Source organism: Aethalodelphis obliquidens, unplaced genomic scaffold (genome assembly GCF_003676395.1).
Source record: "Aethalodelphis obliquidens isolate GAN/ISIS:26980383/991018 unplaced genomic scaffold, ASM367639v1 scaffold18, whole genome shotgun sequence".
Classification (NCBI taxonomy): Eukaryota; Metazoa; Chordata; class Mammalia; order Artiodactyla; family Delphinidae; genus Aethalodelphis; species Aethalodelphis obliquidens.
This window is the reverse complement of record NW_020837962.1, coordinates 14,003,711-14,031,558: the sequence shown is the minus strand read 5'-3', so window position 1 is coordinate 14,031,558 and position 27,848 is coordinate 14,003,711. Positions and strand designations below refer to the sequence as shown.

The following is a 27,848-nucleotide window of genomic DNA, read 5'->3' as shown; positions in this document are numbered from 1 at the left end:
GTAGGTTAATACCTGCCACGTATCCTCAGGAAAGCTGCTCGAGAAGGCGCGCTCCTTATGTGCTGGCGCCAGGAGATGTGTGTGTGGGGGGGGTGAGCGCTGGGCCCCAGCTTCGAGTCTCCATCCCCGGGGGAGGGTGCTGCCCCGCCCACGTGGAGAGCCAGCGGCCACCAGATGTGTCAGAGGAGGGAAGCCAGTTAGAGCTTGAGGCCCCAGGATAACACTTCTGACATAAATGCCAGCTTAGTGACCCTAAGACGGATCGCTCAACAGAGAACTGATCTAAGAGAGATTTGTGGAAATCCTGACATTTCTAAAGCATCAACAGGCATTTCTTCTGAAATGAAACCGGTTCTGGGGAGGAAAAGTGATTATTATTTAACAGAGCCCGGACAGCAATGGATTAGAACGTTGCCTGGCACGGAAACCAGAGGAACACGGCTCGGCGAGAAAAGCCATTAGGCAAAGGGCAAGTGATTTCCCACGAGGTGTCCTGGGTGGGAGCTGGTTCTTGTCTCTGCAGAAGGCTTTCCAGGGAGCCTCCCAGCAGGAGTCCTGCACTTTCTCCTGGATGTGGCCCATCTTGCTGTTGGTCCATGAGCACTGCTGGGTTCCATTAACACATGGATCTCAGAAAGCACTGTGAAACTTCAAAGGGCAAATTGCAAAGCTCTCATCCAGGTCTGCAGAGCCATATAATCTTTGCAGCAGTGACATCAGAGAATCCAGCCCTCTCAGAAATCGGCTGGCTTCCTGTACTACCTAGCATCGTGGTTATGAGTGTAGATTTTGGAGTCAGAGACTCGAGTTTTAATCACAACCACGCTGCCAACTGGCTGTGCGGCTTCAGGCAGGGTGCTTGGCCTCTCTGTGCTTGCTTTCTTCTCAACCTGGTAGGGGTGAGAACAGGGTGGTCCTATTATTCCAGTGGCATTAGTAACTCTATTGGGTTGCAATATTTGAAAGCCAGAAGCGTCATTAAGTCCCTATCGTAGTGGTCACCTTCACTACTACATGCACACCAAGGCCAGGCCACATTATAGCTTTGTCCTGTGAAAAAGAACTTGTATCCAAATGTATATTTCTTTTTTTTTTTTTTTTTGCGGTACGCGGGCCTCTCACTGTTGTGGCCTCTCCCGTTGCGGAGCACAGGCTCCGGACGCGCAGGTTCAGGGGCCATGGCTCACGGGCCCAGCCGCTCCGCGGCATGCGGGATCCTCCCGGACCGGGGCACGAACCCGTGTCCCCTGCATCGGCAGGTGGGCTCCCAACCACTGCGCCACCAGGGAAGCCCCAAATGTATATTTCTAAAAGGAAGTTTTCCTTTGTTTTTCCTGGTTACACAAGTAATTTCTGGACTGGGAGTCACTGTGCTGCTGCTGTTTTCATGTTTTGACATCAGAAGCAATTGCTGTCCTCACGCTGCTTGTGAGACTATAGCCAGGCCCTTCCCCCTCACCATCCTCCTCTCCCCTCCCCAAAGCGGCAGGAGGACAGCGGTCAGAAGATTTAAAGGCTAATATTATAAAAGTTTTAGACCTTTGCTCTGGACCCTGATTCAGAGATGGTCAGTGTAGGCTGTGGGGTGGAGTTGGGGATAAGCACAGGCTACGAGACCAACAGATCAGTTCTGTCCAGGCTCAGACACTGTAATATTTGTGTGGCTTTGGCCATATAGCTTCTCTGAGCCTCAGCTTCCTCATCTTTGAAATGGGAATATTGTCTACCTCGCAAAGCAGTTTTCGAGGTTGGAGCCGGTTCATTGAAAGTGTTTAGCTTGCAGTAAACACTTAATAAATTACATTTCTAGCATCCTCATTAGAACCTTAATCTACCACATTTTTAGGGTTCTGTGGGTGGTGCAGATGAGCAGAGATATTTGAAAAATCTACTTGGTTTTAGAGTGCTGTGTTGAAATGAAATTTTCCTATACGTTTGTGGAAATTGGTTACATTTTTTGAACTCATTATTAGGCAAAACATTTTATAACATACAGATGAGTTTAAAAGATACAGAGAATACTTTTTTTTCTTAACAGGGAGTCAGTTTTTAAAACATGGCCTCAAGTTCTGATAATGCAAGTTATTTAGGAAAGGAATTTTCTAAGAGGCAGTAGTCTCTTCTCTGTGATGGGAAATATTAAAGCAAAGAGATAATTTGAAACCAGAAGGAAATCAGAATGAAAATAAGATAACTTTAGCCTAATTAAAATAAAGGATCTTTAATTAGGTTAAGTGGAACACTGAATGTGAAGTTAGAAGAGATACAGACTTTGGTCTGAGGAAGAAAATATTATTGATAGATTAAGGATGATAGACATGACTCAGAAAAAATAATAATGAGCTAAGCATAAAAATAATAACCTGGCAATTAAATAGTATTTCAATATTTTTGTATATATGATTATCTTTGAAGGTGGAAGTCACTGAATACATCTTCTTAATCAGTTTGTTTATTTTTCAGTTCTTGTATTATTAATGTATTCACTCTTATTTTCATTCACTGGTTTATTTTCAGCAATGAAAGCCAGGTGCTACGTAGGTCCTGGAAAAACACAATTTAGATACAGAACCTGAGCTGTACAACCATCTAAGCCTCACAGTCTACAGGGGGCACGGACTCATCACCAGCCAATCAGAATGCACACAAATGACAAATACTTGGTTATATTTTTGTTCATAAACCATTAGTATCTGTCATTAGTTTGAAAGTCTAACCTACAACAGTCCATATTCTCAAGAATCACTGGCACCTCTGGAGACCTCAGGGAATCAGTGAGCTCCATGTACATATTCTTAGTTACAATGCTAATAGTTCAATTGAGATGTATAACATCTCTGGACTCTAGCCTTCCGATGACCCCCACCCAGACAACACCTGACCTCAGCTGCACGAGATACCTCAAGTGAGAACTGTCCAGACTTTCTGAATTCCTGTGCCACAAATCTTATGAGCAAGATAAATAGTTACTTTAAGCTGCTAAATATTGGAGTCACTTGTTACACAGCAATAATAATGGGGACAGACACCCTGCTGGACCTTCTGGGGCCTGCAGAGCCCAAGGTTAGGGGAGAAAACACCGCTTTTCAGCATATGACAGAGTTCTAAATCTCCTGGAAGGCTGTGGGTGACTGTCTGGCCCTGAAACTTGTACCTCTGCTTATAAGGATGAGGCCCCATCACAAAGTCTCACCAGGGAGGCAGAGCCACAGGGTGGGTTTCAAGCACTGAAGATGGTGGTGAAGATTAGTTTGGGCAATTTCTTCTCTCCCTAAACCTTAATTTCTTCATCTGCAAAATGTGGATAATAATAACACAAACCTTAGAGAATAATTATGACCGTTTCCAAATGTTAAGTGGAGCCTAGCACATAGTACTCACGAAACGCTAGTTTTTATTTTTACTTCAGCTTGAAAGCTCTCTCTGACCCTGCCTCACTGGCCTTCAATCTTACTTCCTTCACTCCATCAGCTAAAGGCCTTGACTCACGCCTTCACTGACCATCTTTGACCTCGATAGCCAGCGCCCGTCCTGGGGCTGGGTGACTCCTGTCTATCGCCGAGTCTCATTACGGCCACATCCTACTTTCCAGGTTAAGTTCCCAACACCAAACAATTCCATCACAACAAAAGGGATGAATCGTCATCATTAAGCAGGGTCCGTGCTGACATCAACATGCCCGGAATGTCAGAGCAGACCCTTCAGAAATTCTTTCTGCCCTTTTGGCAACAGTTAGCCATGGAGGTTCTTTCCCAGAGGTATGTAGGGTGTGGCAGTCACATTGGGTTGCACCTAACAAAAGCACCTACATGAAAGCAGTGAGCATCTATCAAATCACTGGATCTAGCAGAGGGGATGATGGCTGAGTTTTTGAGCTGGGCAACCAGAGAGGGGTGAACGAGTATTAAAACTGTGTTTGTCCACAAATCGAACCTTCCACACACAGATCACCAACTATTTCCCACACAAGACAGGCTTATAAAATATGACATTAATTTTGCTCTTAGGTCTCAGGGTCAGCATCCGTGTGTGTCTTTGACCTTGTTTTGGGGTGATGTCTTGCTGAGAGACTATCTGGGGAACGATTCCACACCATCCACGTGTGCAGGCAGCTGAGAGAGAAGATGCAGCCCTGATACTCCCAGCTCATCATCTCTGCTTCGCGTCTGTGGGTGTTTAGGCAGAAGTGCCCCACCACATGGTGAGAGGCTGTGCGTCTGGACTTGCCCTTGCTGTGGCCGCTTTTGCCCCAGATGCGCTCATCTTGCTGCTCAACGCTGGGTTTGGAGAAGGGCTTAGTCGTCTTCTTTTCTTCAGTTATCCTACTGAACAAGCATGTGCCGGTTTCAAGATAGCCACAAATCCCTTGTCTCTCTCCACACCAGGAGGCAGGATCTATTGATATTTCTCCTCCCCTGGAATCTGGCTCTCAGACTGCTTACCCAGTGGCAAGGGGCAAAGCAATGCTTGCCCATCCCAGGTTCAGCCTTTGAGAGGACTGGCAGCTCCTGCTTCTTGTCTTAGGATGCCTGTTCTTGGGAGCCCTGAGCCGTCCGTAAGAAATCCAGCCACCTTGCTGGGGAGGCCACGAGGAGCTAGAGGGAGGCCGAGCCATTTTAGCACCCGGTTGAGACTCCAGTTGACACTGGCCCCAGCTTCCTTCTTAGCCCAACTGTATGAGAGACCCCAAAGCCAGACTGTCCCTCTGAGCCTGGTCAACCCACAGAATGGTGAGAGTTAGCAACAGGGTGTTTGTTTTAAGCCACTCAGTTTTGGGGTGGCTTGTTCTGCAGCAGTGGACGACCAAAACAATGGGGAAGTTAGGAGTACAATTGAGGGGCAGAGGGTGCACTTTTTTTTGAATCTCAGAGGCCACTAACTCAGCAGGAGAAACATCAAATAGGAAATTCTGCTGAGACTTTGTAACGGGCTCGGCTTCTCAGGCCAGGAAATGTGGACCAGAGGCAGGTGACGCCCTCTCCTTAGCTCTCTTCAGAAGGGACGAAGAAAGGTCAGTCAAGGGGTCTGGAGTTAAAGAATCCTGAAACGGGCATCTCGGGGGCTGTTGGGGGTTCTGTGAGAGCACCGTGCCTCTCTGTGGCCACTTTTAAGGATGCTTCTCTGGTCCCCCCACATCTGTGTGATGAAATGGTGATTACAGAGTATCCCAGGCAGGTTTCCCCCAAACCTACACGCATCTTTCTCCTGGGTGAGCTGGGCTCATCCACGGTGTTTTCTAAGCCAAAGCATTAGGAAGGAGAAACAGGTAAGCTCTCCACATTGGCACACGCGCGCAAACACACACACACACAGACACACTCGTGAGAGCGCCTTTCTTCTTGTGAGAGCCCTGGCCACTGGAGAAAGCTTTTACATCCGTTTCAAAACATCTCACACCTCAGAAAACACTGCGCATTGTTTTTATGTTAATATTTAATGAGCCCACACAAAGACGGTTCTGATTTTAAGCGCGCTGACTCTCCTTGTTTTCCCATCAATCCTGCTTCAAAGGCTTGCTTTGGAGAACATCGTGTTCTTTGAGGATCTTGAGAAGAGAAAGGCTCCATTGTTTCATCTCTGTATAGACTTTATATGTAATTAGACCAGTAGTGCACAGTGGAGCTTTACGGAGGACCCAGACAGCTAACGACAGGCAAGAATACACCCGCGACCGGACGATGGCAGGGCAGAGATGCTCCAGGATCTTGGCAGAGCCAAGGCATGTGTAGTTAGAAACACAGCGATTCATCAAACCCATTGGTTTTCATATCACAAACTATAAAAAAGAAAGTTCTGCTAAATCTCTGCTGGGCAGGCGTGTGGGATAGAATAACATATTGCAGGGGGCATATATAGAAAAATGCTTTACAACGACTCATTCTGAAAGTAGCAATAAAGTCAAAATTCCCCAAACCCCAATCCCGTTACTAAGAAGCTGTTGCGGGGATCAGAGCCACACTGCCTGATGGAAATTTCTGGGATGATAGAAATGAAGTTCAGTTGAATTGTCACTAGCCCCATGTGGTTATTGAGACCTTGAAGTGAAACGAATGGGATCGAGGAATTGAATTGTTAACTGTATTTAGCTTTAACTAATTTAAACTTAAATGTAAATAGCCACATACTGCTAGTGGCTACCACGCTGGACAGTGTAGATCTAGAGAAATAGATGGTAAATATAAACAGAAGCCGCTTTTTTTGTTTGTTTGTTTTTTTGCGATACGCGGGTCTCTCACTGTTGTGGCCTCTCCCGTTGCGGAGCACAGGCTCCGGACACGCAGGCTCAGTGGCCATGGCTCATGGGCCCAGCCACTCCGCGCCATGTGGGATCTTCCCGCACCGGGGCACGAACCCGTGTCTCCTGCATCGGCAGGTGGACTCTCAACCACTGCACCACCAGGGAAGCCCAGAAGCCGTTTTAAAGTAAGGTATAAGCAGTGGCCCAATAAGAAATTACAGTTCAATGATGGTCAACTTTCATTAGTTCATTTAAATATTTTTAAACTTATTAATTCGATAAATATTTGTGAAGGGCATCCTCGAGCTTGAGGACCACTGATGTGGAGAAATGTGAGGATGTCGACACAGTATAGACGACCACGCCCAGCATCTGGCCATTCTGCCTCTAATTTGCATCTCCAAAACAATGAATCTTTTGTGTTCCAAAGGTGTGCAAAGACACACTTGCTTCCAGGTGATGTACAGCCTTTGAAATACTCACCATCGTCCATAATTCCAATGGTAACACCTTTCCCTGTGTATCCCAGCTCCCAGGCTTCTGCCACATTCAAGTCAAGGCCAGGAGTACCATCAGCTTGCCCGGTATTGATCTGGTTCAGGAATTCCAAAGCAGAGAATCTTATGAGTTTGGTGTAGGTGGTAAAGCACCTGTGTAAACATTTACTTGCCACACTCCTCAGACACCTGGTATTCCAGGGCCAGATAAAGGGCAACATCTTCCATGAAACAGTGCTTTGGGGTGTTTTCCCATCCACCTCTTCTAGTCTTCTCCCTCCATTTTTTTGATATACACAAAATCAATGTTTTCTGTTTTACAGAAATATGTAAACACAGTTTCAATCTTCCTATCTCTTATGACTAGATCATTATCTTTAAACTCCTTAGAGCCAACATTGCAAGAAACCTCCGCAATTTAGAATTAAATGCTTGCTCTTGGAGCTCTTTATTTATCCCTCACTTTCAGAATTTAGTGCATATTGTCTCAGATTATTCTTATTTGAATGTAATTTCCTCACTAAATAACAATATTCTTTACAAGAGGGAGCATGTTCTATTTATCTTTGTAATTTCAGTACCACCACACCAAGTCTTGCTTAAAAATATTTGTTGAACTGAATTAAAGAGAGTTGGCTCAACTTTGGTGCATGTTCTAATGCAAAAAATAAAAATGCCTTCCCCCTAAAACATCAAAAAAGGAAGGAAAAAAAAGGAAAATTCCATACAAATATGTTCACTACCCTCTTTTTATGCTTTTTTGTCCTGTGCAGGTTTTCTCAAAGATAAATCATAAAAAAATAGCGAAGTCAGAGCTTGTACTGGTAGAAGCCCATAGTAATGAGCTGGCTGTTACCGTGTTGCTGAAACATTGTGTGAATGTCATTAGTTCTCTTTATAAAAATGACTGCTCTTCCCCTTCTAGGCACATGCGAAGATGACACCTCTCCAACCCCTTGGAAGCTAGAACCACATGACTGGTTTTGGGCATTGGAATGTGAGCTCATGAACCATTTGTCACATCCAGGCAGGAGCTTTAAGAGCCAGAGTGTGATTTGCCCCTTGCCCTCGTTGAGATGCCCGTGAAAGCAGGGGTTGGGATGCAGCTGAGATGGAGCTCGGGTCCCTGGGGATTACAGAGCATTGGCTGTGAAGCACGAGTGAGAAACAAGCTTTGATCCTGTTAATCCACTGTGATTTGGGGATTGTTTGTTATTGCAAGAAACGTAGCCTGATCCTAATACACATAAGCTCATTCAGTTATGCAGATTGGATTTGTAGAATTCCATGCCCCAAAGCGTAAAGCATAGTCAAGCTCTAAGCCCCAAGAGGGAAGTTGTGATGCATTCCTACAATGGGCAGTTTATAAATTATAAACATTTATAAATTAGTCACTCCTTTCCCTTCAATATGCCCCGCAGTTTGGGTTGGTTTGGAGACACTGAGCCCCTTTTAAACATAACCAACTCACCCAAATAGATCAAGAAGGACTGCTGGTGTGTGAGAAAATATTCACTTCACCAGGCAGATGGGGTTTCCATCGCTAGCACCGAGTCGGGTGCTATCAATACCTATCAGCTAGTACCGAGTGCGGTGTTAGCTGACATCCCACAGAATCATGAGGAAATAGAAACCCATCTTCTATCTGAAGTTCCAAGCTGAGAAACATTAGGAATGATACCGAGATGCTTACCAGATACCACTGCTTCGTAAAAAGAGGGTCGTTCATGTTGATGTAGATCTCGTTGATGTCTCTATACCCTCGCTTTTTTCGGTTGAACCCTTCCTGTTGCAAGGCCCTCTTTACCTGGAATGACAATACTGGCATGTTACCTGAACACCCCTCTTCTGGACTTCATTTCTACAAATTCAAATTCTATTTGTATAGAATGTGTTGGGTTTTTTTTTTCCTCAGCAGAAACCAAGTTCATTTCATGCACATTCTTACTTTATGATTATTTTCCAAGATCATTTACTTCTGCTTGTGCTCAACAAAGAGGCCTTGGGGATGGCTCAAAGTGAGTGTCCTTAAAATAAGAAGGAGATGGAGAAAAGTATTCTCAAGGGAGATGAGGCGGTAGGGGCATTAGTGAACTAAAACAGTGAAGCACTTCTATTAAGGAAAGGAATGTGGATTCATAAAGGGAAACAGTGGAACTGGCACAGACTATCTTTCTGGAGGGCTTCCCAGCACCCATTTTGGGAATCGGCCAAAAACAAAACAAGAAAAACCTGCCTGACAAGCCAGCAAGTCCACAGCAAAGTTCTAGAAGGTAAGTGAGGGACCTTTGAAGATAAATTGATGCTGTCCTTGCAATGAGGACACTTAATGTTGGGACAGTCAGACAGAACCCCAAGCCCTTGGATGGAAATGAAACTTAGGAGCTGAATTAGGAGGCTCCTAGCAACAGCTGGGCTTTGTCCCAGACGGGACCCTTTCTTTCACTTGGGCAATACCTAGTTCATTATCCAACAGCTGTGGCTGAGCGTCTACACACTCAAGGACTATGCAAATGGATAACAGGGTGTGTGCTGGGTGCTTTTAATTTTTTTAAGTTATATTTTGCTTCTGAACATTCATTTCTCCTTCTGCCAGGACTCCCCAGTGCATTTGGGAGATTACCTCAAGCCCACTGGGTTCTGTGTTGGTGGGAGTGAAATTCAAGGCACCAGCCTCCTGAGCCTCTCTCTGCCTCAGAGGTACCTCAATGGGTATCTCTCTTCTAGGGTATGAACCTTGGGAAAGTGATGTGAAGGCAGAAGGGACCCTTGGAGGCTATTTATCTCAGAAGCTCACTCACCAGGCTCTCCCCATAAAAGATCCTGGCCATCGTTCCCACAGCCCAGCCTGGAGCTCCCCCAAGACCAATGCATCAGCCTCCTACAGACTGTGAGCTCCACATCCCTTTCCAACAGATTCACTTTCGTTCACATGACCCAGAATCAATTTCTGTTGCTTGCACCCACAAACTCTGACATGGGATGAGGGAAAATAGAAGACTCCAAGTCAGGAACAAAGGGACCACAGATGTGGCCGATAACCATCCCCTTCCTTGCTGCCCTGGAAGGCGGGGGAGGCTGTGGGAGAGTAGTTCCTCTCTGCTTCCCTGCTCTACATGCAGATGCCGGAAGGCCCAGGGCTCATTTGCAGAAAAACTCTAAGTCTACGAGAAATTCTACTTCTAGAGAAGTAGTGGGTATGGCATTTGCTCTGTGAGTTCTTTGAGGGGGATTCCAACAAGAGACATTCATTGTGGCAGAGTTAACCCCTGCCCCCTGAAAGAAATAGCAAAATAATTGGAAAAAATGGGATGGATGGTTATTTTTATAATGTCACAAATCTGGGCACAACTAATGTCTGTCAAATGGAGATAACTTATGATGCAAATATACCTACCCATATATGTATGTGAGAGTGTATACACGTGTATCTTCTGAGAAGCAGAGGCCAAGAGGAGATTAAATGTGTAAGGATTTTGTTGGGAGAGAAAACACAAGGAAGTGATGCAAGTTTGACCCCATAAAGAAGAGAGTGAACAGGCAGAGTCCAAGTGTCCTCCACCACCCGTCCACTGCCCCATCATCTGAGGCAGGCTTGGCAAGCCTGCTGGGGATCAGAGGCAGCTGCTGGAGGAACCCTGAGCCTCTCAGGGTAGAACTGTGTCAGCACGTTTGCATCTTCCATCCTTGGCTGGAGCAGCCGTGGAAAGTGTGGCCTGTGGTCAACACAGTGCTGGCTTTCAGAGGATGGCAGCTAGGGTCCCTGAGGTCACAGGTCTACAAGGTGTAGTCTCACAGCTGCCACCATATATATGCGCATGTATATATGTTATATATATATATGCTTATCTATGCGTGTGTGTGCATTCATTAATGTACAACATTTAAAATGTTGGAGTAAATGTAGCCCTTGTTGGAGCCCTGGGGGGGCCACCCCAAATTGTGCCTCAATGGCATATTGATTATCTATTAAAGTTACTTAAGAAATGGCCAATGCAAGAGGGACACTCTGACCCTCCTTCCTGCCTCCCTAGAAGCAGGAAATAAGTCTCTCATATGAAAGGTGCACTCCCTGCAACTGGAGGTAGAAGAACACCCTATCACCAGAGACAGGGAATTCAAAGCCAAGGAGCCTGTATAGACAAACCTTCTTACTTCTTTCATTCACTACCTCAAGCCCCAATTCTGTTTAGATTCTTCACTAATTGGGCACCCAAAACCTGAATTTCTTCGTCCTGTCAATTTTTCCCAAATTTATTGTTTCTTTGTCTAAAAAGTATAAAAGCTTCTATGAGACCTGCATGTGCATGAATTAAATTGTGTTTCTTTTTCTCCCATTCATCTGTCTCATTTCTGTGTATTATTAGTCCAGCCATAAGAACTCAAGAGTCGTAGGGAGGAGATTCCCCATCCTCCACATTCTCAACCTGTAAAGAACCACAGCATGCCCCTCAAAACTTCCTGTTACTGTGGAAGCAAGTATTCAAGCACCTTGGGAAAGAAGGAGCCGGAGAGCTGGTCGTCCATCCTGAATTCGCAACTTCCCATTTCAGTCCCACAACCAAGTCTTTACCTGCTCTGCTTACGGATGGGAACCTTGCCTGACTTCCCCAGAAGGGTCCCCATTATACTGGACTCATGTTGGAAAACTCCTCCACAAGTTGTTCCCAGCAGCGTAAGGACAGGAAGACTTATCTCAGATTCCATCTTTTCCAATAACGGTGGAGGAATGGCTATTACAATACCACTCCAAACTCAATTAGACCAAGTGCATTCTAACGAAAGGCTGTTTAAATTCATTTCCATAAAATTAATTTTTAATTCCATAAATTAGGTTTAATGGAAACCAGTGATGCTTTAGGAGGTTGTGCTCCCTGGACAGCACCCTCCTTGCAACTCAGAAGCACAAAAGCGTGACTCAAGGGTCTGCCATTTTGCACCTCATGTTATTAAAAATCAGGAATCCTAAGACACTGCAGAGGGCTTTCTGAATCCTGTCCTCAATGAAGATCACAGTTACAATTCCAAGAGAGATGAACACCTTTAAGACACATATTTTTACTTGTTACACACAAAAAACTGGAGAAGAGTGTTCTTCTCCCACAATGATGCTATGTACTGCCATCAGTTGTTTTCATTTTTTGGGGTTCTTGTCCAACCATAACTTGCATTTTAACCTAATTTTTACATAATAGTAATCATACTATAGATAAAATTGTGTATCCTTTCTTCATTAAGTGTCTAATCGTAGAAATTTTAATATGTTGCTACATAGCTCTCATCTTTTATTTTATTTTTTTGGCCGTGCAGCAGGTGGGGTCTTAGTTCCCTGAACAGGGGTAGAACCCACACCTCTTGCAGTGGAAGTGAGGAGACTTAACCACTGGACTGCCAGGGAAGTCCCGCTCATCTTTTAATTTTTAATGACTACCTAAATATTCCATAGAGGAATGTACTATAACTTACCCAACGAGTTTCCTCTTCCTGGTCATCTGGGTTTCTTTCTATTATAAGTGAAATTGCCAGGAGCTGAGGGATGAGGTTATAAACTGGTTTTAAAGGCCTCTGGGGAAGATTTCAGTGTTACAGTTCTATGTGTGATAAAGCTCTTAATGTCGAAGAAGTATTTCCAAGCATTTATAATCCTCCCTCACATTATAACTAAAAGGCCACTTTCATTCTCTTTTCTCCCTCCTCTGAATTGTGACCTTTCACAGACAATTCCTTTCACTACCGCTTAGATATAGTACCAATGACATGCATACAACTTAATCATAGCTTCTTGCCTTCTCAGAAAAAACAAAAAACAAAAGTAAAAACCATACAGCTAGCTTCAGTAGAATTCTCCCCCAAGTTGGCCCATTGACCTAAATTTTTTTTTTTTTTTGCTGTACGCGGGCCTCTCACTGTTGTGGCCTCTCCCATTGCGGAGCACAGGCTCCGGACGCGCAAGCTCAGCGGCCATGGCTCACGGGCCCAGCCGCTCCGCAGCATGTGGGATCTTCCCAGACCGGGGCACGAACCCATGTCCCCTGCATCGGCAGGTGGACTCTCAACCACTGCGCCACCAGGGAAGCCCTGACCTAAACATTTACACAAATAAAAAATATAAGAAAGCAGGTGTGTGTGTGACTGGGCATTATTTTATTAAAAATGAACAGAGGGATATTCTACAATTCCGGTTCAAATTTTAAACCTGAATTTGACACATGTGCAAACACAGATTTTACCCGAACAACACCCACTGCCTTTGCTCTCCTGGTGTCTCTCCTTAATTAAGAATTTTTCAGTCAACAAACGTTTTTGTGCATCTACAGTGTGCTAGATACAGATGATACTAGGGTGAGGAAGACACCACCCCCGCATATTGGCATACTATTTTATAACTTATGTTAACAAGGTACTTTCCCTACATTTAGCCTTCTCAACAGAACTGTGGGTGGGTATGGTTACAGTTGAGGAAACGAAGGTTCAGAGACCATTGTCCAAAAACTGAAAACACAACAGTCACCCAGGTTGATCAGTTCTAAATGCCATGAACTTTCCACTAAAGCACGCAGTCTCTCCCTAAGGCACGGAACACAGTCAACCTTCCTGTATCTGGGACAGCATAACTTCATAAAACTCTCTAAGGATCAGGGCTGGGATCACTTTCCTGCTGGGCTGATAATTAAACAGCTGCTAATTAGCACCGACTGTGCAGGGCCAGGGAGGGGCCAGGAGGAGGGGGGGCAGTCCAGGGTGCTGCCTCCAAAGGGCGTGCAGAACGTCTTGGCTTGAAGTGAGCATGAGAAGAAAACCCACAAAACACAGAACTGATATGTTGCTGAGAATACTGGTTTATGAAACCTGTGATGCTGTCGCTTGTATCACACTATTCTTTTCTGTATTACTCAGAATTATTTTGTTTACCACTATTATGCATTGACTTAGTCCCCCTAAAAGATATATTGAAGTCCTAGCTGCACGTAAATTCAATGAAGATAGAACATGCCCTCACACCATGCACAAAAATAAACTCAAAATGGCTTAAAGACCTAAATATAAGACAAGACACAATAAAACTCCTAGAAGAGAACATAGGCAAAACATTCTCTAACACAAGTCATACCAATTTTTTCTTAGGTCATTCTCCCAAGGCAATAGAAATGAAAACAAAAATAAACAAATGGGAGCTAATCAAACTTACAAGCTTTTGCACAGCAAAGGAAACCATAAAAAACAAAACGAGACAAAACGAAAAGACAACCTATGGACTGGGAGAAAACATTTGCAAATGATACGAACAACAAGGGCTAATCTCCAAAATACATAAACAGCTCCTACAACTCAACAACAAAAAACCCAATTAAAAAATGGGCACGGGCTTCCCTGGTGGCGCAGTGGTTGAGAGTCCGCCTGCCGATGCAGGGGACACAGGTTCGTGCCCTGGTCCAGGAAGATCCCACATGCCGCGGAGCGGCTGGGCCCGTGAGCCATGGCGGCTGAGCCTGCGCTTCCGGAGCCTGTGCTCCGCAACGGGAGAGGCCACAACAGTGAGAGGCCTGCATACCGCAAAAAAAAAAAAAAAATGGGCAGAAGACCTAAAGAAGACATACAGATGGGCAGTAGGCATATGAAAAGATGCTCTACATCACTAATTATTAGAGAAATGCAAATCAGAACTACAATGTGGTATCAATTCACAGCAGTCAGAATGGCCATCATTAAAAAGTCTACAAATAACAAATGCTGGAGAGGGTGTGGAGAAAAGGGAACCCTCCTATACTGTTGGTGGGAATGTAAGTTGGTGCAGTCACTATGGAACACAGTATGCAGGTTACTCAGAAAACTAAAAATAGAATCAACATATGATCCAGCAATTCCTCTCCTGGGCATATACCCGGACAAAACTGTATTTCAAAAACATACAAGTACCCCTATGTTCATAGCAGCACTATTCACAATAGCCAAAACATGGAAACAACCTAGATGTCCATCAACAGATGAATGGATAAACATGTGGTATACAATGGAATACTACTCAGCCATAAAAAAGAACAAAATAATGCCATTTGCAGCAACATGGATGCAACTAGAGATTATCATACTAAGTGAAGTAAGTCAGACAGAGAAAGACAAATACCATATGATATCACTTATATGTGGAATCTAAAATACGACACAAATGAACCTATCTACTGAACGGAAACAGACTCATAGACGTAGAGATCAGACTTGTGGTTGACAAGGGGGAGAGGGGGTGGGAGAGGGAGGGCCTGGGAATTTGGGGTTAGTAGATGCAAACTATTACATTTAGAATTGATAAACAGGGACTTCCCCGGTGGTGCAGTGATTAAGAATCCACCTGCCAATGCAGGGGACACAGGCTCAAGCCCTGGTCCGGGAGGATCCCACATGCCACAGAGCAACTAAGCTCATGTGCCACAACTACTGAAGCCTGCACGCCTAGAGCCCATGCACCGCAACGAAGAGTAGCCCCCGCTCGCCACAACTAGAGAAAGCCCGCGTGCAGCAATGAAGACCCAAAGCAGCCAAAAAACAAATCAATTTAAAAAAAGAAAAAAAATTTTTAATTGCAAAAAAAAAAAAAAGAATGAATAAACAACAAGGTCCTACTGTGTAGCACAGGGAACTATATCCAATCTCCTGGGATAAAGCATAAGGGAAAGGAATATTTAAAAAAGAATGTCTATATGCGTAAAACTGAGTCAATTTGCTGTACAGCAGAGATTGGCACAGCACTGTAAATCAACTATACTTCAATTTAAAAAAATATGGAAAACAAAATATGTTGAAGTCCTAACCCCCAGTACCTCTGAAGGTGACCTGATTTGGGAACAGGGTTGGTGCAGATGTGATTAGTTAAGGTGAGGGCAGCCTGGGGCCCAGTGCGTCTTAATGCAGTGCAGCCGGTGTCCTCATAAGAAGAGGATGGATAGACACAGGAGGAAAATGCCAAAGAAAGACACACTCACCCCCTCACCCATACACACCACCACCCCCATAGCCACACAGACACAGAGTGAAGCCACCTCTGGAGGGGGGAGGCACAGGGCAGACTTTGCTACTAGAGCCAAGGAGCACCTGGACTACCAGAAGCCAGGAGAAGCAAGGGAAGGGCCCCAGCCAGAGATCTCTGGAGCACAGCCCTGCCAGCACGTTGATCTGAAGTCTGAACTGCTGGCCAGAACTGTGAGAGAGTAAATTTCTGTTGTGTTAAAGCCACCCAGTTTGTGGTACTTGGTTATGGAAACTGTTTCAACAGCTAAGAATTAAACTACGTCCCAATGCCTCCTTCTTATTCGTAAGCTTCATTTGGTACGTAAAGTGCTCTTGTAGTTTCATTTGGACAAAGATAGCTTTTTACCATATGTCACTTCTGCAAACAAACAAAAGCAAAATGTTAGTAAAATAAATTGGTTAAGAAGTTCCTCAACTCCTTCACAGACGGTGTCTAACTCAGAGTTGTCCGTGTCTGTGTTTTCCTCCATGCCATCCAGCACGTTGGTGGTCAGCCTTTCTTGAGAAAATGCTTCACTCTTGTCTCCAGGATTTTCCTCCAAGCTGCCCACACCTATTCCACACGTTTTGTTGCACCAGGGGAGGCAATGAACATTTTGTCACTCTTGGCATTTGCAGAGAGCAGTTGTAAGATGCACTTCGGAATAGGTGGTGTATGATAGTTTTTGCTTTTCTAGATTTTCTGACGGTAAACTTTTCTTTTTTAATTTAATTTATTTTATTTATCTATTTTTGCCTGCTTTGGGTCTTTGCTGCTGTGCGCGGGCTTTCTCTAGTTGCGGCGAGCGGGGGCTACTCTTCGTTGCAGTGCGCGGGCTTCTCATTGTGGTGGCTTCTCTTGTTGTGGAGCACGGGCTCTAGGCACATGGGCTCAGGAGTTGCAGCACACAGGCTCAGGAGTTGTGGCTCGTGGGCTCTAGAGCGCGGGCTCTAGAACATAAGCTCAGTAGTTGTGGCACACGGGCTTAGTTGCTCCGCGGCATGTGGGATCTTCCCGGACCAGGGATCGAACCCATGTCCCCTGCATTGGCAGGTGGATTCTCAACCACTGCGCCACCAGGGAAGTCCTGATGGTAAAGTTTTGAGTGGTTAATCACAGTGGAACTTCTCTCAGTTTGCCTCACCCCAGCACTGGAGATGCTAAGAAGTGGACTGGGAGACAGTCGTCTATGGGGGCGATGAGGTTTTGCGGGCAGAGCCCTGGATCGGGGTTAGGAGCTCTGGGGTAGGCCTGAGGTGTAGCCACAGACGTGGGTTTGAAACCGGCACCTGCCCCTAACCCTGTGTCTTTGAGCATCATAGCGATCTTTCTGAGACTCAGTTTCCTTACCCCTAAAATGGGAATCATAATTACCTCTGAGTGTTGTTTTGAGAAATGAATCATGACAACTGCTGTGACACACCCAGCACAGTGCCCGGCACATGGCAGGTCAGATCCCACAAATGCCAGTTCCCTTGGCCGGTCCTCTAGTCGGCTGTCCTGGACCCGGGTGCACATCAAATCACCTGAGAGCTTTAACAATCCCCACCCTCAGGCCACATCTGGACCCAAGCAGACCCTCTGGGGCTGGGGCCGAGCATCGAGGTTCTTCAGACTCTCCACGTGGCCCCGCCCTGCACCAAGGTTGACTCTGTCTTAGAGGTCGGTTTTCTTCCTCCGTAAAAGACCTGCCTCCACCTCTGGGAACTGTGATGAGGCTCTGGCCGGATGCAGGTTGTGGAATCCTCACTTGGTAAAGAGCTCTGCAGACGTGGGACTCGTGCCATCACCTTGCTGAAGGTGTCACCCCAAGGTGGGGCAGGGGGATGCCCACTGCCCTCAGCCGGCACCCCTTCCACTGCCGGGCCTGGCTCTTCCTCCCTTTCTTTCTGTGGAAGGATGGGGTCAGATTGGATCATTTATTCTCTAACTGGCCTGAACAGCTGAGTCACCGGGGTGAGCCACTTCTTAAATTAAAAACTATTTTAAAACAGAGAAGTAGGAAAGAAGAAAAGAAAAAACATGATTTCCCCCTACCTCCCCATAATTCCTGTTGACACTAAAAAGAAAAAATAAGGTAGCATGTGTGCATGATTAGAAAATAAAAGAGGTACAGAAAGTTACATGATGGAAAGGGAACATTTTATCCTTCCCTCCTCTTCTCGGCTCACAAATAGCTCCACTCAAAGGTAACTGCTGCTAATAATTTCTTGGGAGCTCTTCCAGGAAATGTTTATACATACGCTCTAATACATATATATACAGAAAGAGGGAAATTTTGTTAAAATCAGTGTACTTAGCATGATCCTTTTACAGTGTAGTGAGTTGAATGTTCCCTCAAAATATATATCCCTCAAAAATTTTTTTTGAATTTTATCTGTCTATATCTATCTTTCATCTATCTATTGATCTATCTATTAACTATCTATCTCTCTATCTATCTCTCTATCTATCTATCATCTATCTATCTTTTGGGCTGCATGGTTTGTGGGATCTTAGTTCCTGACCATGAATCAAACCCTGGCCCTCAGCAGTGAAAGCATGGAGTCCTAACCACTGGACCGCCAGGGAATCCCCCTCCCTCCAAATTTTATGTCCACGTCCTAAACCCTGGAACCTGAGAATGTGACTTTATTTGGAAAAAGGGTCCTTGTAGATGTAATTATAGATCTTGTGATGAGATCATTCTGCATTATCTGGGTGGGCCCTAAATCCAATGACACGTGATCCAGAACAAGTATCCTTACAAGAGACACAGGAGAGAAACACAGAGGAGAAGCCTCGTGGAGGTGGAAGCGGAGAGGAGAGTGATGCAGCCCAAGCACAGGAACATGACAACCAACAGAGGCTGGAAGAGGTGGAAGGATTCTCCCCCAGAGCCCCTGGAGGGAGCACTGCCCCGAGGACACCTTGATTTTGGACTTTTGGCCTCCAGGACTGTGAGAGACTAAATAGAAGTTGTTTTAAATCGCCAAGTTTGTGGTATTTGTTACGGTAGCCATAGGAAACTCATACAACGTAGCAAATTTAAAAGAGAGATTTATATATACACATACATATATACAATATCAATATATAATAACCACATGTTTAATATCTAAATATAGATATTATATAGTATATAACTAGCAGACTTACATATATAATACGTGTATGTTATAATCTATATATTTCTACATATCTGTAGATATATCTATTGTAATATAGATATAATACCTGGTGGTATCTTTTAAACTTACTATGAAAGGATCATGCTAACTATGTATACTATTCTTTTTTTTTTTTTGATGAACATAATAAAGCTCTTATTTTTTTTCCACATCTTTATTGGAGTATAATTACTTTACAATGTTGTGTTAGTTTCTGCTGTACAACAAAGTGAATCAGCTATACATATACATATATCCCCATATCCCCTCCTACTTAAGCCTCCCTCCCACCCTCCCTATCCCACCCCTCTAGGTGGTCACAAAGCACCGAGCTGATCTCCCTGTGCTATGCGGCTGCTTCTCCCCAGCTATCCATTTTACATTTGGTAGTGTATACATGTCAATGCTACTCTCTCACTTCATCCCAGCTTACTCTTCCCCCGCTGTGTCCTCAAGTCCGTTCTCTACATCTGCATCTCTATTCTTGCCCTGCCGCTAGGTTCATCAGTACCTTTTTTTTTTTTTTTTAGATTCCATATATATGCGTTAGCATACAGTATTTATTTTTCTCTTTCTGACTTACTTCACTCTGTGTGACAGACTCTAGGTCCATCCACCTCACTACAAATAACTCAATTTCGTTTCGTTTTATGCCTGAGTAATATTCCATTGTATATATATATACCACATCTTCTTTATACACTCATCTGTCGATGGACACTTAGGCTGCTTCCATGTCCTGGCTATTGTAAATAGTGCTGCAATGAACACTGGGGTCCATATGTCCTTTTGAATTATGGTTTTCTCAGGGTATATGCCCAGGAGTGGGATCGCTGGGTCATATGGTAGTTCTATTTTTAGCTTTTTAAGGAACTTCCATACTGTTCTCCATAGTGGCTGTATCAATTTACATTCCCACCAACAGTGCAGGAGGTTCCCTTTTCTCCACACCCCTCCAGCATTATATATACTCTTCTTAACAAAAACTCTTTCATTCCCTTTAACAGATGCGTACTATTTCATCATGTGGTTAAACAAAATTTCTTTATTTCGTCACCTGTCGAAGGATGCTCTGGTTGGCTGCATCTTTTGTCGTTGTTATTTTGCCGTTCCACTGAGTGCTGCAGTGAATATCTACACACACAGAGAGGTGATGTTTCGAAAGTGTGTCATCAGGATAAATTATAAGCAGTGGGATCGCTGGGCTGATGAGGACAATTTTAACTTTTCATCAGGCAGTTACTGCCAAAATGCCCTCCAGAAAGTCTATAAAAAATTGCATGCTCACTGACAGCGCATCAGAGTGGGGGGAACTTTAAAGAACTATGGATCTCAGACACTGTCATGGGGCTATCCTGACCCAGGGGCCTGGGGTGCTGCCCGGGAACGTGTACTTTGAAGAGCTCCCAGGGGACTGGGCTATAGACCAGGGCTGAGAACTTCAGGAGGCTCCAAACTCCGAGGTCCCCTCCGGTTCTCTGATGCATCCAGAGATGCGTCTGTCTGGGGAAGCAGAGGTTCCGAGCCTGGCCTCCCAGAGCAATCGTCTGGGAAGTTGTAAAACGAGTCCCTGCGGGTGGGTCATGGCCTCTGGGTTTCTCGAGCTTCCCAGGTGATTCTGAAGAGGCCCCGGGCTTGAGAAACAGTGTGCTGGACTCCTCTGCTCCCCTTTCTTCTCTCTTGACCCCGTCCTGACACAACAGAGACAGAGAACTGAAATCAAATTAAACTGCGGCTGAGAGAGGGACAAGGTGCATCCACACTAAGCAACTTCAAGACTGCGCTCTCTGGAGGAGAACAAACCCAAACCCATAAGAAAATATTCGATTTACTCACTAAAAATTCATCTCTCCTTATTCATCTCGGGCTAGTTGCTGGGAGTGGGGGGAGGGCAAGGTGGGGGGGCGGGCAGTGGGAGGAGTATCAAGAAGATAGCAAAGTTGCCAAAGAACATTGTTCTTTAAAAAATAATTAAAACCCTCTTAATTTGTGAGGTAAATTACCTAGCGTTTATTATGGACCGAGGACTTCCTTTCCCTGATAGGTTCAGACAAAACAAAAATAGCTGTTCCAGAAACATCCTGCCCAATACATCAGCTAGAACATCCGTGGGTGGACTTGAAGACGAGTCCACATGGGAGGCAGGATTGAGGCTGGAGCAGACAGACCTCTGGCCCCTGGCCTGACCATCCTGTCTGTTGTTACTCTCCTGGGGAGGAGGGGAAAGGACCCGTCCTTTCTGGCGTGTCAGCCAACCTGGAGAGAATCTGTCTTCCTCTTGTGAGATGCCAGAGGTGTGTTGGGGGGCTGTCCTTTTAAGATTTGAGCTGCTGGGGAGAACTGAAATGGATTGGGTTGGGCTTCATCTCACGGAAAGGACAGTATAGCTTGACCTCTATTTAGTATAAAATGTGGAAGAGGAGGCTGCGTGGCAATGTGGATGAGTTGGTCTTTGGGACAGGCAGGCATGGAGGCCCTGATGTACCTACTGTCTACTGCTGTGACATCTCGAGCAAGCTACAGAAACTCTTAAAGGCTCAGTTTTTTCACCTGTAAAATGGGGATGAGAGCTAATACCAACTCACAATGATGGAGGGCTGACTGTGTGCCAGGTGGTGTTTAGTCCTCTTCATACCTCATCTCAGATAGTTTTCACAAGGGGGGGGGGGGGGGGGGGGGGGGCTAGGAGGGAAGGCATGAAGAAGTTAAGTGGTTGGAAAAGTCACACAGTTAGCCAAGGGTGGAGTCATGAGTCAAATCTGTTATAGGCTGAATTATGTCCCCGTAAAAAAAATCATACGTTAACGCTGGAACCCCCAGTATGTCAGAATGTGATCGTTTTTGGAGAAAGTGTCTTTAAAGATATAATTCAGTTAAAATGAGGTCATTAAGGTGAGCCTTAATCCAGTATGGCTGCTGTCCACGGAGTGAAGACAGCCACCTTCAAGGCACGGAGAAAGGCCTGGAATAGGTCACTCTCTCATGGCTCTCAGAAGAAACCAACCCTGCCGATACCTTGATCTTGGACTTCCAGGCTCCAGAACTGTGAGACATAAGTTTTTGTTGTTTAAGCTGCCTGGTCTGTAGTGCTGGGTTACGGCAGCCCTAGGAAACTCACACGTTGCCCCAGCAGACCTGTTGCACAGTCTGGATATACCCCTACTGTCCCAGGTGGTTGCTTTGCTCCTGCTTCATATTTGGGTTGTGGTGAGGGTGAGGCTCAAATGAGACAATGCAGACACACATCTGGCCCCTGGTATATACTCAGTAAACGCCAGCAATTGCTACCGGAATTATTGCCAGTGTTGACATATTTCGGGCCCTGTGGAAAGATAGCAGGGTGGCGCCTTCCCTTGTTCCATCCTACCTCAAGCCGGGGTTGTCTTTTCCCAAAGCAGCCCAGAGAGTCTTTGATTCATTCTTTTTTTTTTTAAATTATATTTTATTTTTGGCTGTGTTGGGTCTTCGTTGCTGTGTGCAGGCTTTCTCTAGTTGCAGCGAGCGGGGGCTACTCTTCGTTGTGGTGCGCAGGCTTCTCATGGCGCTACCTCCTCTTGTTGCGGAGCACGGGCTCTAGGTGCGTGGGCTCAGTAGTTGTGGCGCACGGGCTTAGTTGTTCCGCGGCATGTGGGATCTTCTGGACCAGGGCTCGAACCTGTGTTCCCTGCATTGGCGGGTAGATTCTTAACCACTGTGTCACCAGGGAAGTCCCTGATTCATGCTTCTTGCTCTTAGCTAGTGGAAGACAAATCAAATTCAACATGGCAAGAGAGAGCAGCTGGAGTCCATTCCCATGTGTGTCCTGACAGCAGAAGTCCCCGTGCAGGAAAAGCACATCGCCACTTCTTTGCCTTCACCTTTCCAAGGCAGCACGTTAGCTCAGTGCTTGAACCGAGGAGCTGAACACAGCTCATCAAACGAGAAACCCAGAAAAGCCCTCATTGCTGGGGTGATGTGGGAGATTATGGAGGAAGGAGGCCATAGCTAAACTCAGATAGTCCAGTTCCTCGCTTTCTACGAACCATTGGCCTTGGCTGTCAGGATCTAGAGATGGAGGTCTGGGGAGGGAAGACTTGACCCAGGGAGGTCCATCACAGGCAAGGAGGGAGACAGCAGGCAGAGAACAGTCAGAGAGTCTGGCTGCTTAACTTCCTCCTTGAACAGGCAGGTGTGACTTTTTGAAAGTCCAATTATAGGCAAATCACAGGGCTTAACTTTTCAAAGAACAGGGAGTTAAGCCGCAATTATGGTTGAATGCGCCGTATTGATTGCCCTCATTTAGAGAGGTTTGCCGTCTTGAGAGAATGAAGACGATCAATTGAGGGGAGAGGATATGGCTTCGTGCCTCTGGCCACAGTTCCAGCCACTGCGTCTCAGTGACAAGATAGTAACAAATTGCTATCTAACAACTAAAGCTGTGTATACAAGCTATGCTACAAGATAAGTCGGTGTAATTAAGGAGGGATCGAAAGATGCTTCTAGTAGAGTGAAGGGCAGAGGCCACTGACAGGAATGCCTGTAGAAGGTAAAATTCCAGCTGGAATGTGTGTGTATCATCGTGATCTCAATCTTCCTCTAGCTCCTGTTTCCACGGTGGTGGGGAATGTCACGAGTTGGATTTAGGGGATTATATTACGGAAAAGGAAATTAAAAGGCAGTAGGTGCTGTGCCAGATGTTGGGACAGGGATGGTTAGACTGGGGTACATTTGAGAGGATGCCAGGAACCCCTAAATGCTGTCTGTGGCCACAATGACATGACCCTTTCAATGAGGTTCTCCTGAGAAGTGAGTGTGGAAAAGAAGCAAAGCAAGTCTAAGTCGCTTTAATATATTAATAGCTTTAGGTATTGACCCAGAGCCTGTTGGCCAGGTGCACGGCTCTGATTCCCGTTGCAGGTGGGCAGAAGGACCTCAGTCTAACAAAGCAGTCTCCTGGGAGGTCAAATGGTGGCGGTGGGGGGGGAGGACAGGGAGAAAAGAGGAGTGAGGCCAAGGCTCTGCCCTGTCCACTCCAGGTGTGACCCCCTCCGACTGTCCTCACACACGACCGGCACACTCAGTGCTCCAACTTCCTAGAAAGGCACCAGGACAAAGAGGTGAAGAGAGGCCAGCAGGGCCCACAGAGAAAGTGCTCACGGCACCCAGGTGGGAGTGAGTGGCTACATCCCCTGCAAAGCCTCCAGTGTGATGCTGGTACATGGTCCAGTTCTGCTAGTGGACCAGACAGAGGATACTGGGTAGATGTATTCAGGATATCCCTGTTCTTTGCTGGACTGAGGGTTCAAGAGTGTGCTTCTGGAAGGAATGGGTGAATCTGACTGCATATGCAATGCAAGTTTCATTAACCACGTGTCTACTGCTTGTAAGCCTCTTTAGGCAGAGCTACAATGTCAAGGGCACCTGGCTTAGACCTGTAGGTTAGTTACCTTCACTTTGCTTCCATGATCGCAGGGTACTAATGGTACCCCAGCCCAGCTGCTGCCCCACAAATGTTTGTGGGGAAAAGGGGATGGGGGGAGTGTGGGTAATACAAAGTCATGGCTCTACCTAAGTGCTAAAGACCATGCAGTGTGGTGCAGTGAGCAGGCAGTAGACTCAGAGCCAGAAAGAACAGGGTTCAGTCCTGGCATGGTGGTTTGCTTCTTATTTGTGTGTGTTCTGAGGTAGGTCCCTCTAGGTCTCCGAGTCATGATTTCTTCATCTAGGGGAGAGATGTTTTTGTAAATAAAGTTTGTTAAATGCAGCGGTGCCCATGTGTTTACATCCTGCCTCTGGCTGCTTTCACTGCAATGGCAGAGTTGAGACCACAAAGCCCACACACCTAAAGGAAGTGCTCTCTGGACTTTTACAGAAAGCCTGTCGACCCCCGATGTACAGCATGGAGGTGATGGAATTCTTGACCAGACAGGCTAATGGTGAGTATCATGTAAAATAATCTTTCCTTGGTGGACACTACGAGGCATGCAATAAGTGTTACTCTCTATAACTAGGATGAATAATATGTTTTCGGAATCTGTCTCATCTATGAGAGTGGAAGCAGCGGCAGAATTCTGAGTAGTGGCGCAAATGGTGTGATTTGAGGGGCACAAAGAAACCTGGGGGTGATTCAAATCACCTACCCTGAGCACAGGCACACTGACTCAGTTCCAGCCACGAAGAGTTAAGCTTTAATTTTAAGCCTTCATCATCCAGGTTGATTATGGATTGAAAAGATCTGGAAAACAAGCCCTCTGGGAAAGGCAACACATCCAGGTGTTACCACTTACCAGCACTTGTGCATGAACTCATTAATTAGACGGCTTTTCTCAAGGATGCTGGTTGAGATTGGTGCAAGGAAAGAATGGGAGTTTATGGAGACGTTTGTGGAAATTCTTAGGCAGTTTCTTGCAAGCCAGGGAGAAGTGCTCACCGAAAGCAAAAACAAAGGATCCAGGGCTTAGAACTGGGTGCACCTGGAAGAGGGAGGATTAAGATAAAGGAGGAGGGCTTCCCTGGTGGCACAGTGGTTAAGAATCCGCCTGCCAACGCAGGGGACACGGGTTCGAGCCCTGGTCCAGGAAGATCTCACATGCCGCAGGGCAACTAAGCCTGTGAGCCACAACTACTGAGCCTACACTCTAGAGCCCAAGAGCCACAACTACTGAGCCCGCGACACAACTACAGAAGCCTGCACGCCTAGAGCCCGTGTTCCGCAACGAGAGAAACCACAGCAATGAGAAGCCCGCACCGCAATGAAGAGTAGCCCCTGCTCGCCGCAACTAGAGAAAGCCTGTGCACAGCAACAAAGACCCAACACAAGCAAAAATAAATAAATAAATAAATTTATTTTAAAAAAAAGATAAAGGAGGAGAGTGGGCAGTGAAAACCCTCTCGGACTTGTTTGCTTCTCTGGACATCCTTTACGCCTGACGTGTCTTCAGCGCAGGATACACTTACTGATTATTCGCTATGACAAAGCTTGTATTGTTTCTTCATAACTTTTTCAGTGGGGGAACAAACCAAAAAGCTGTCTGCTAGAGAGTATAAATGGATTCTTGAAAATTCACAATCTCCTTTTCTGAAACTCACACATGCTGAAGGTTTGACTTTTGGATTAGGACCATAGACAAAAGAGTTCAGGAAGAGAGAAGATTCCCTTCCTCTTCTTCCTAAAGGACATCTTTTTTTTTTTTTTTTTTTTCGCGGTATGCGGGCCTCTCCCTGTTGTGGCCTCTCCCGTTGCGGAGCGCAGGCCCAGCAGCCATGGCTCATGGGCCCAGCCACTCCGCGGCATGTGGGATCCCCCCAGACCGGGGCACGAACCCGTGTCCCCTGCACCAGCAGGCGGACCCTCAACCACTGCGCCACCAGGGAAGCCCAGGACATCTATTTTTAATCTTCCTCAAAGGTTAGCCTCTTTGTCAACAGCAATGCCTTGTCAATTCTTTCCTCCTATCGGTATTTCATCAATTGCCAATGGAAAAATTCTGGGCTGACAGAGTGGAAAATTAGATGTGTGTTGAAATTACAATTGGCGTATGTCTGAAATATTTGGGGGCTGGTTACTGTGCGTCCCCCGCACCAGGCGGCTGGAGAGTAATTCATACGTCAAGACAAGCGGCCCACGAATGACAAAACAGCAACAAGGCATAAAGGTTAGAGCGATGGATTCTTAAAACACTTCTACTTAGGCACAGAGCACCTAGTGCCGAGCATTAGCGAGTCCCCGAACGGTGATGCAGGACAAATGAAGAAAGTAATGAATTGACTTTGCAGGCGTGCTCCTGGAAGGTAGAGAAACAACCATGAGCTTAGATCTGCCCTCTGAGAAATGCCAGGGGAGAATAGCTTTTCATTCTGCAGTGTCTTGGTTTCCTATGGCCGCTGTGACACATCACCAAAACTCAGTGGCTTAAAGCAACATGAATTTATTCTCTTACAGTTCTGGAGGCTAGAAGTCTAAAATCAAGCTGTCAGCAGAGCTATGTTCCTTCCAGAGGCTCCATTTCCTTGCCTTTTTTGCTTCTACAGGCTGCCTGCATTCTTTGGCTCATGGTCCCCTTCCTCCACTTTCTAAGGAAGCAACAGTGGGTCAAATTCTTACATGGTATCACTCTGACCTCCTCTTCTGCCTCCATCTGATAAGATCTTTGTGATGACCGGGCCTCTGGATAACCCAGGATAATCTCCCTATCTTAAAGGCAGCTGTCAGAAGCTTTATTTATCCCTTGCCATGTACCATAACATACTCATGGACGCTAAGGATTAGGTCGTGGACATTTTTGGGGGCCATTATTTTCCCTACCACATGCAGGAAGGGAGCTAATATTCATGCTGGGGAAGTGAGGCCGAGTGTTGACTAATTCTACTGAAGATACAGGGCTGAAGGCAGTTTGATGGAGATACAGAGCACCCAGACTTCTTCAGAAAAAGAAACAAAGCAGCTACACTGTTGGATGAACCACAGTGGGCAAAGTGCTGATGACGGTGTCTTATCTCATGGTGAAAAGACAATAGTGGGGTAACTGGAACTGTTTCTGTCAACAGCTGATGCATGATACTAATTCAGAAGAATGGCCAGTCTGTGGGTGAGTATCTTCACCCCAAGAGATCTTAGCAGGTTGAACTGATTGGCTTATACCAGCTAATCAAAATTTGACAGCACAAACAGGTGTACGATGCTGTTCTTAGGTTAAAAATAATCCGCTGTACGATCACAGGAAAGAGAAGAGTGTCTTGGTGGGACGGTAGTGTTCTAGTGACGACCAGCTTAACATGAAAGAATAATAATAGTTAATGGGAAGAACCCGAAAAAGCAAAGTCAAACTCTGGGTGCTTTAGGAGAAGTAGGGTCTCAGATGAAGGACAGGGCAGATGTTTTTGAGACATCTGGTCCCGTTCTGGAGTCCACTTTCAGGAGGGCACTGGCAAATTTTGTGTCCAGAGGAAGGAACTAGAGTGATGACACACCTGAGAAACAT

General features: G+C 45.7%; 1 protein-coding gene across 2 annotated transcripts in view; it reads right to left on the bottom strand.

Annotated features, from left to right (window-relative positions):
* The window catches only part of PCSK2 (proprotein convertase subtilisin/kexin type 2), a 214,647-nt gene that overhangs the window by 90,128 nt on the left and 96,671 nt on the right, over positions 1-27,848 (bottom strand). For both annotated transcript variants that reach the window (XM_027118318.1, XM_027118319.1), the window contains 2 exons: positions 8,429-8,542; positions 6,722-6,830 (listed from right to left, as the gene is read on the bottom strand). In XM_027118318.1, coding sequence (XP_026974119.1) covers positions 6,722-6,830; positions 8,429-8,542 — 223 coding nt within the window. The remainder of the gene's footprint in view (positions 1-6,721; positions 6,831-8,428; positions 8,543-27,848) is intronic.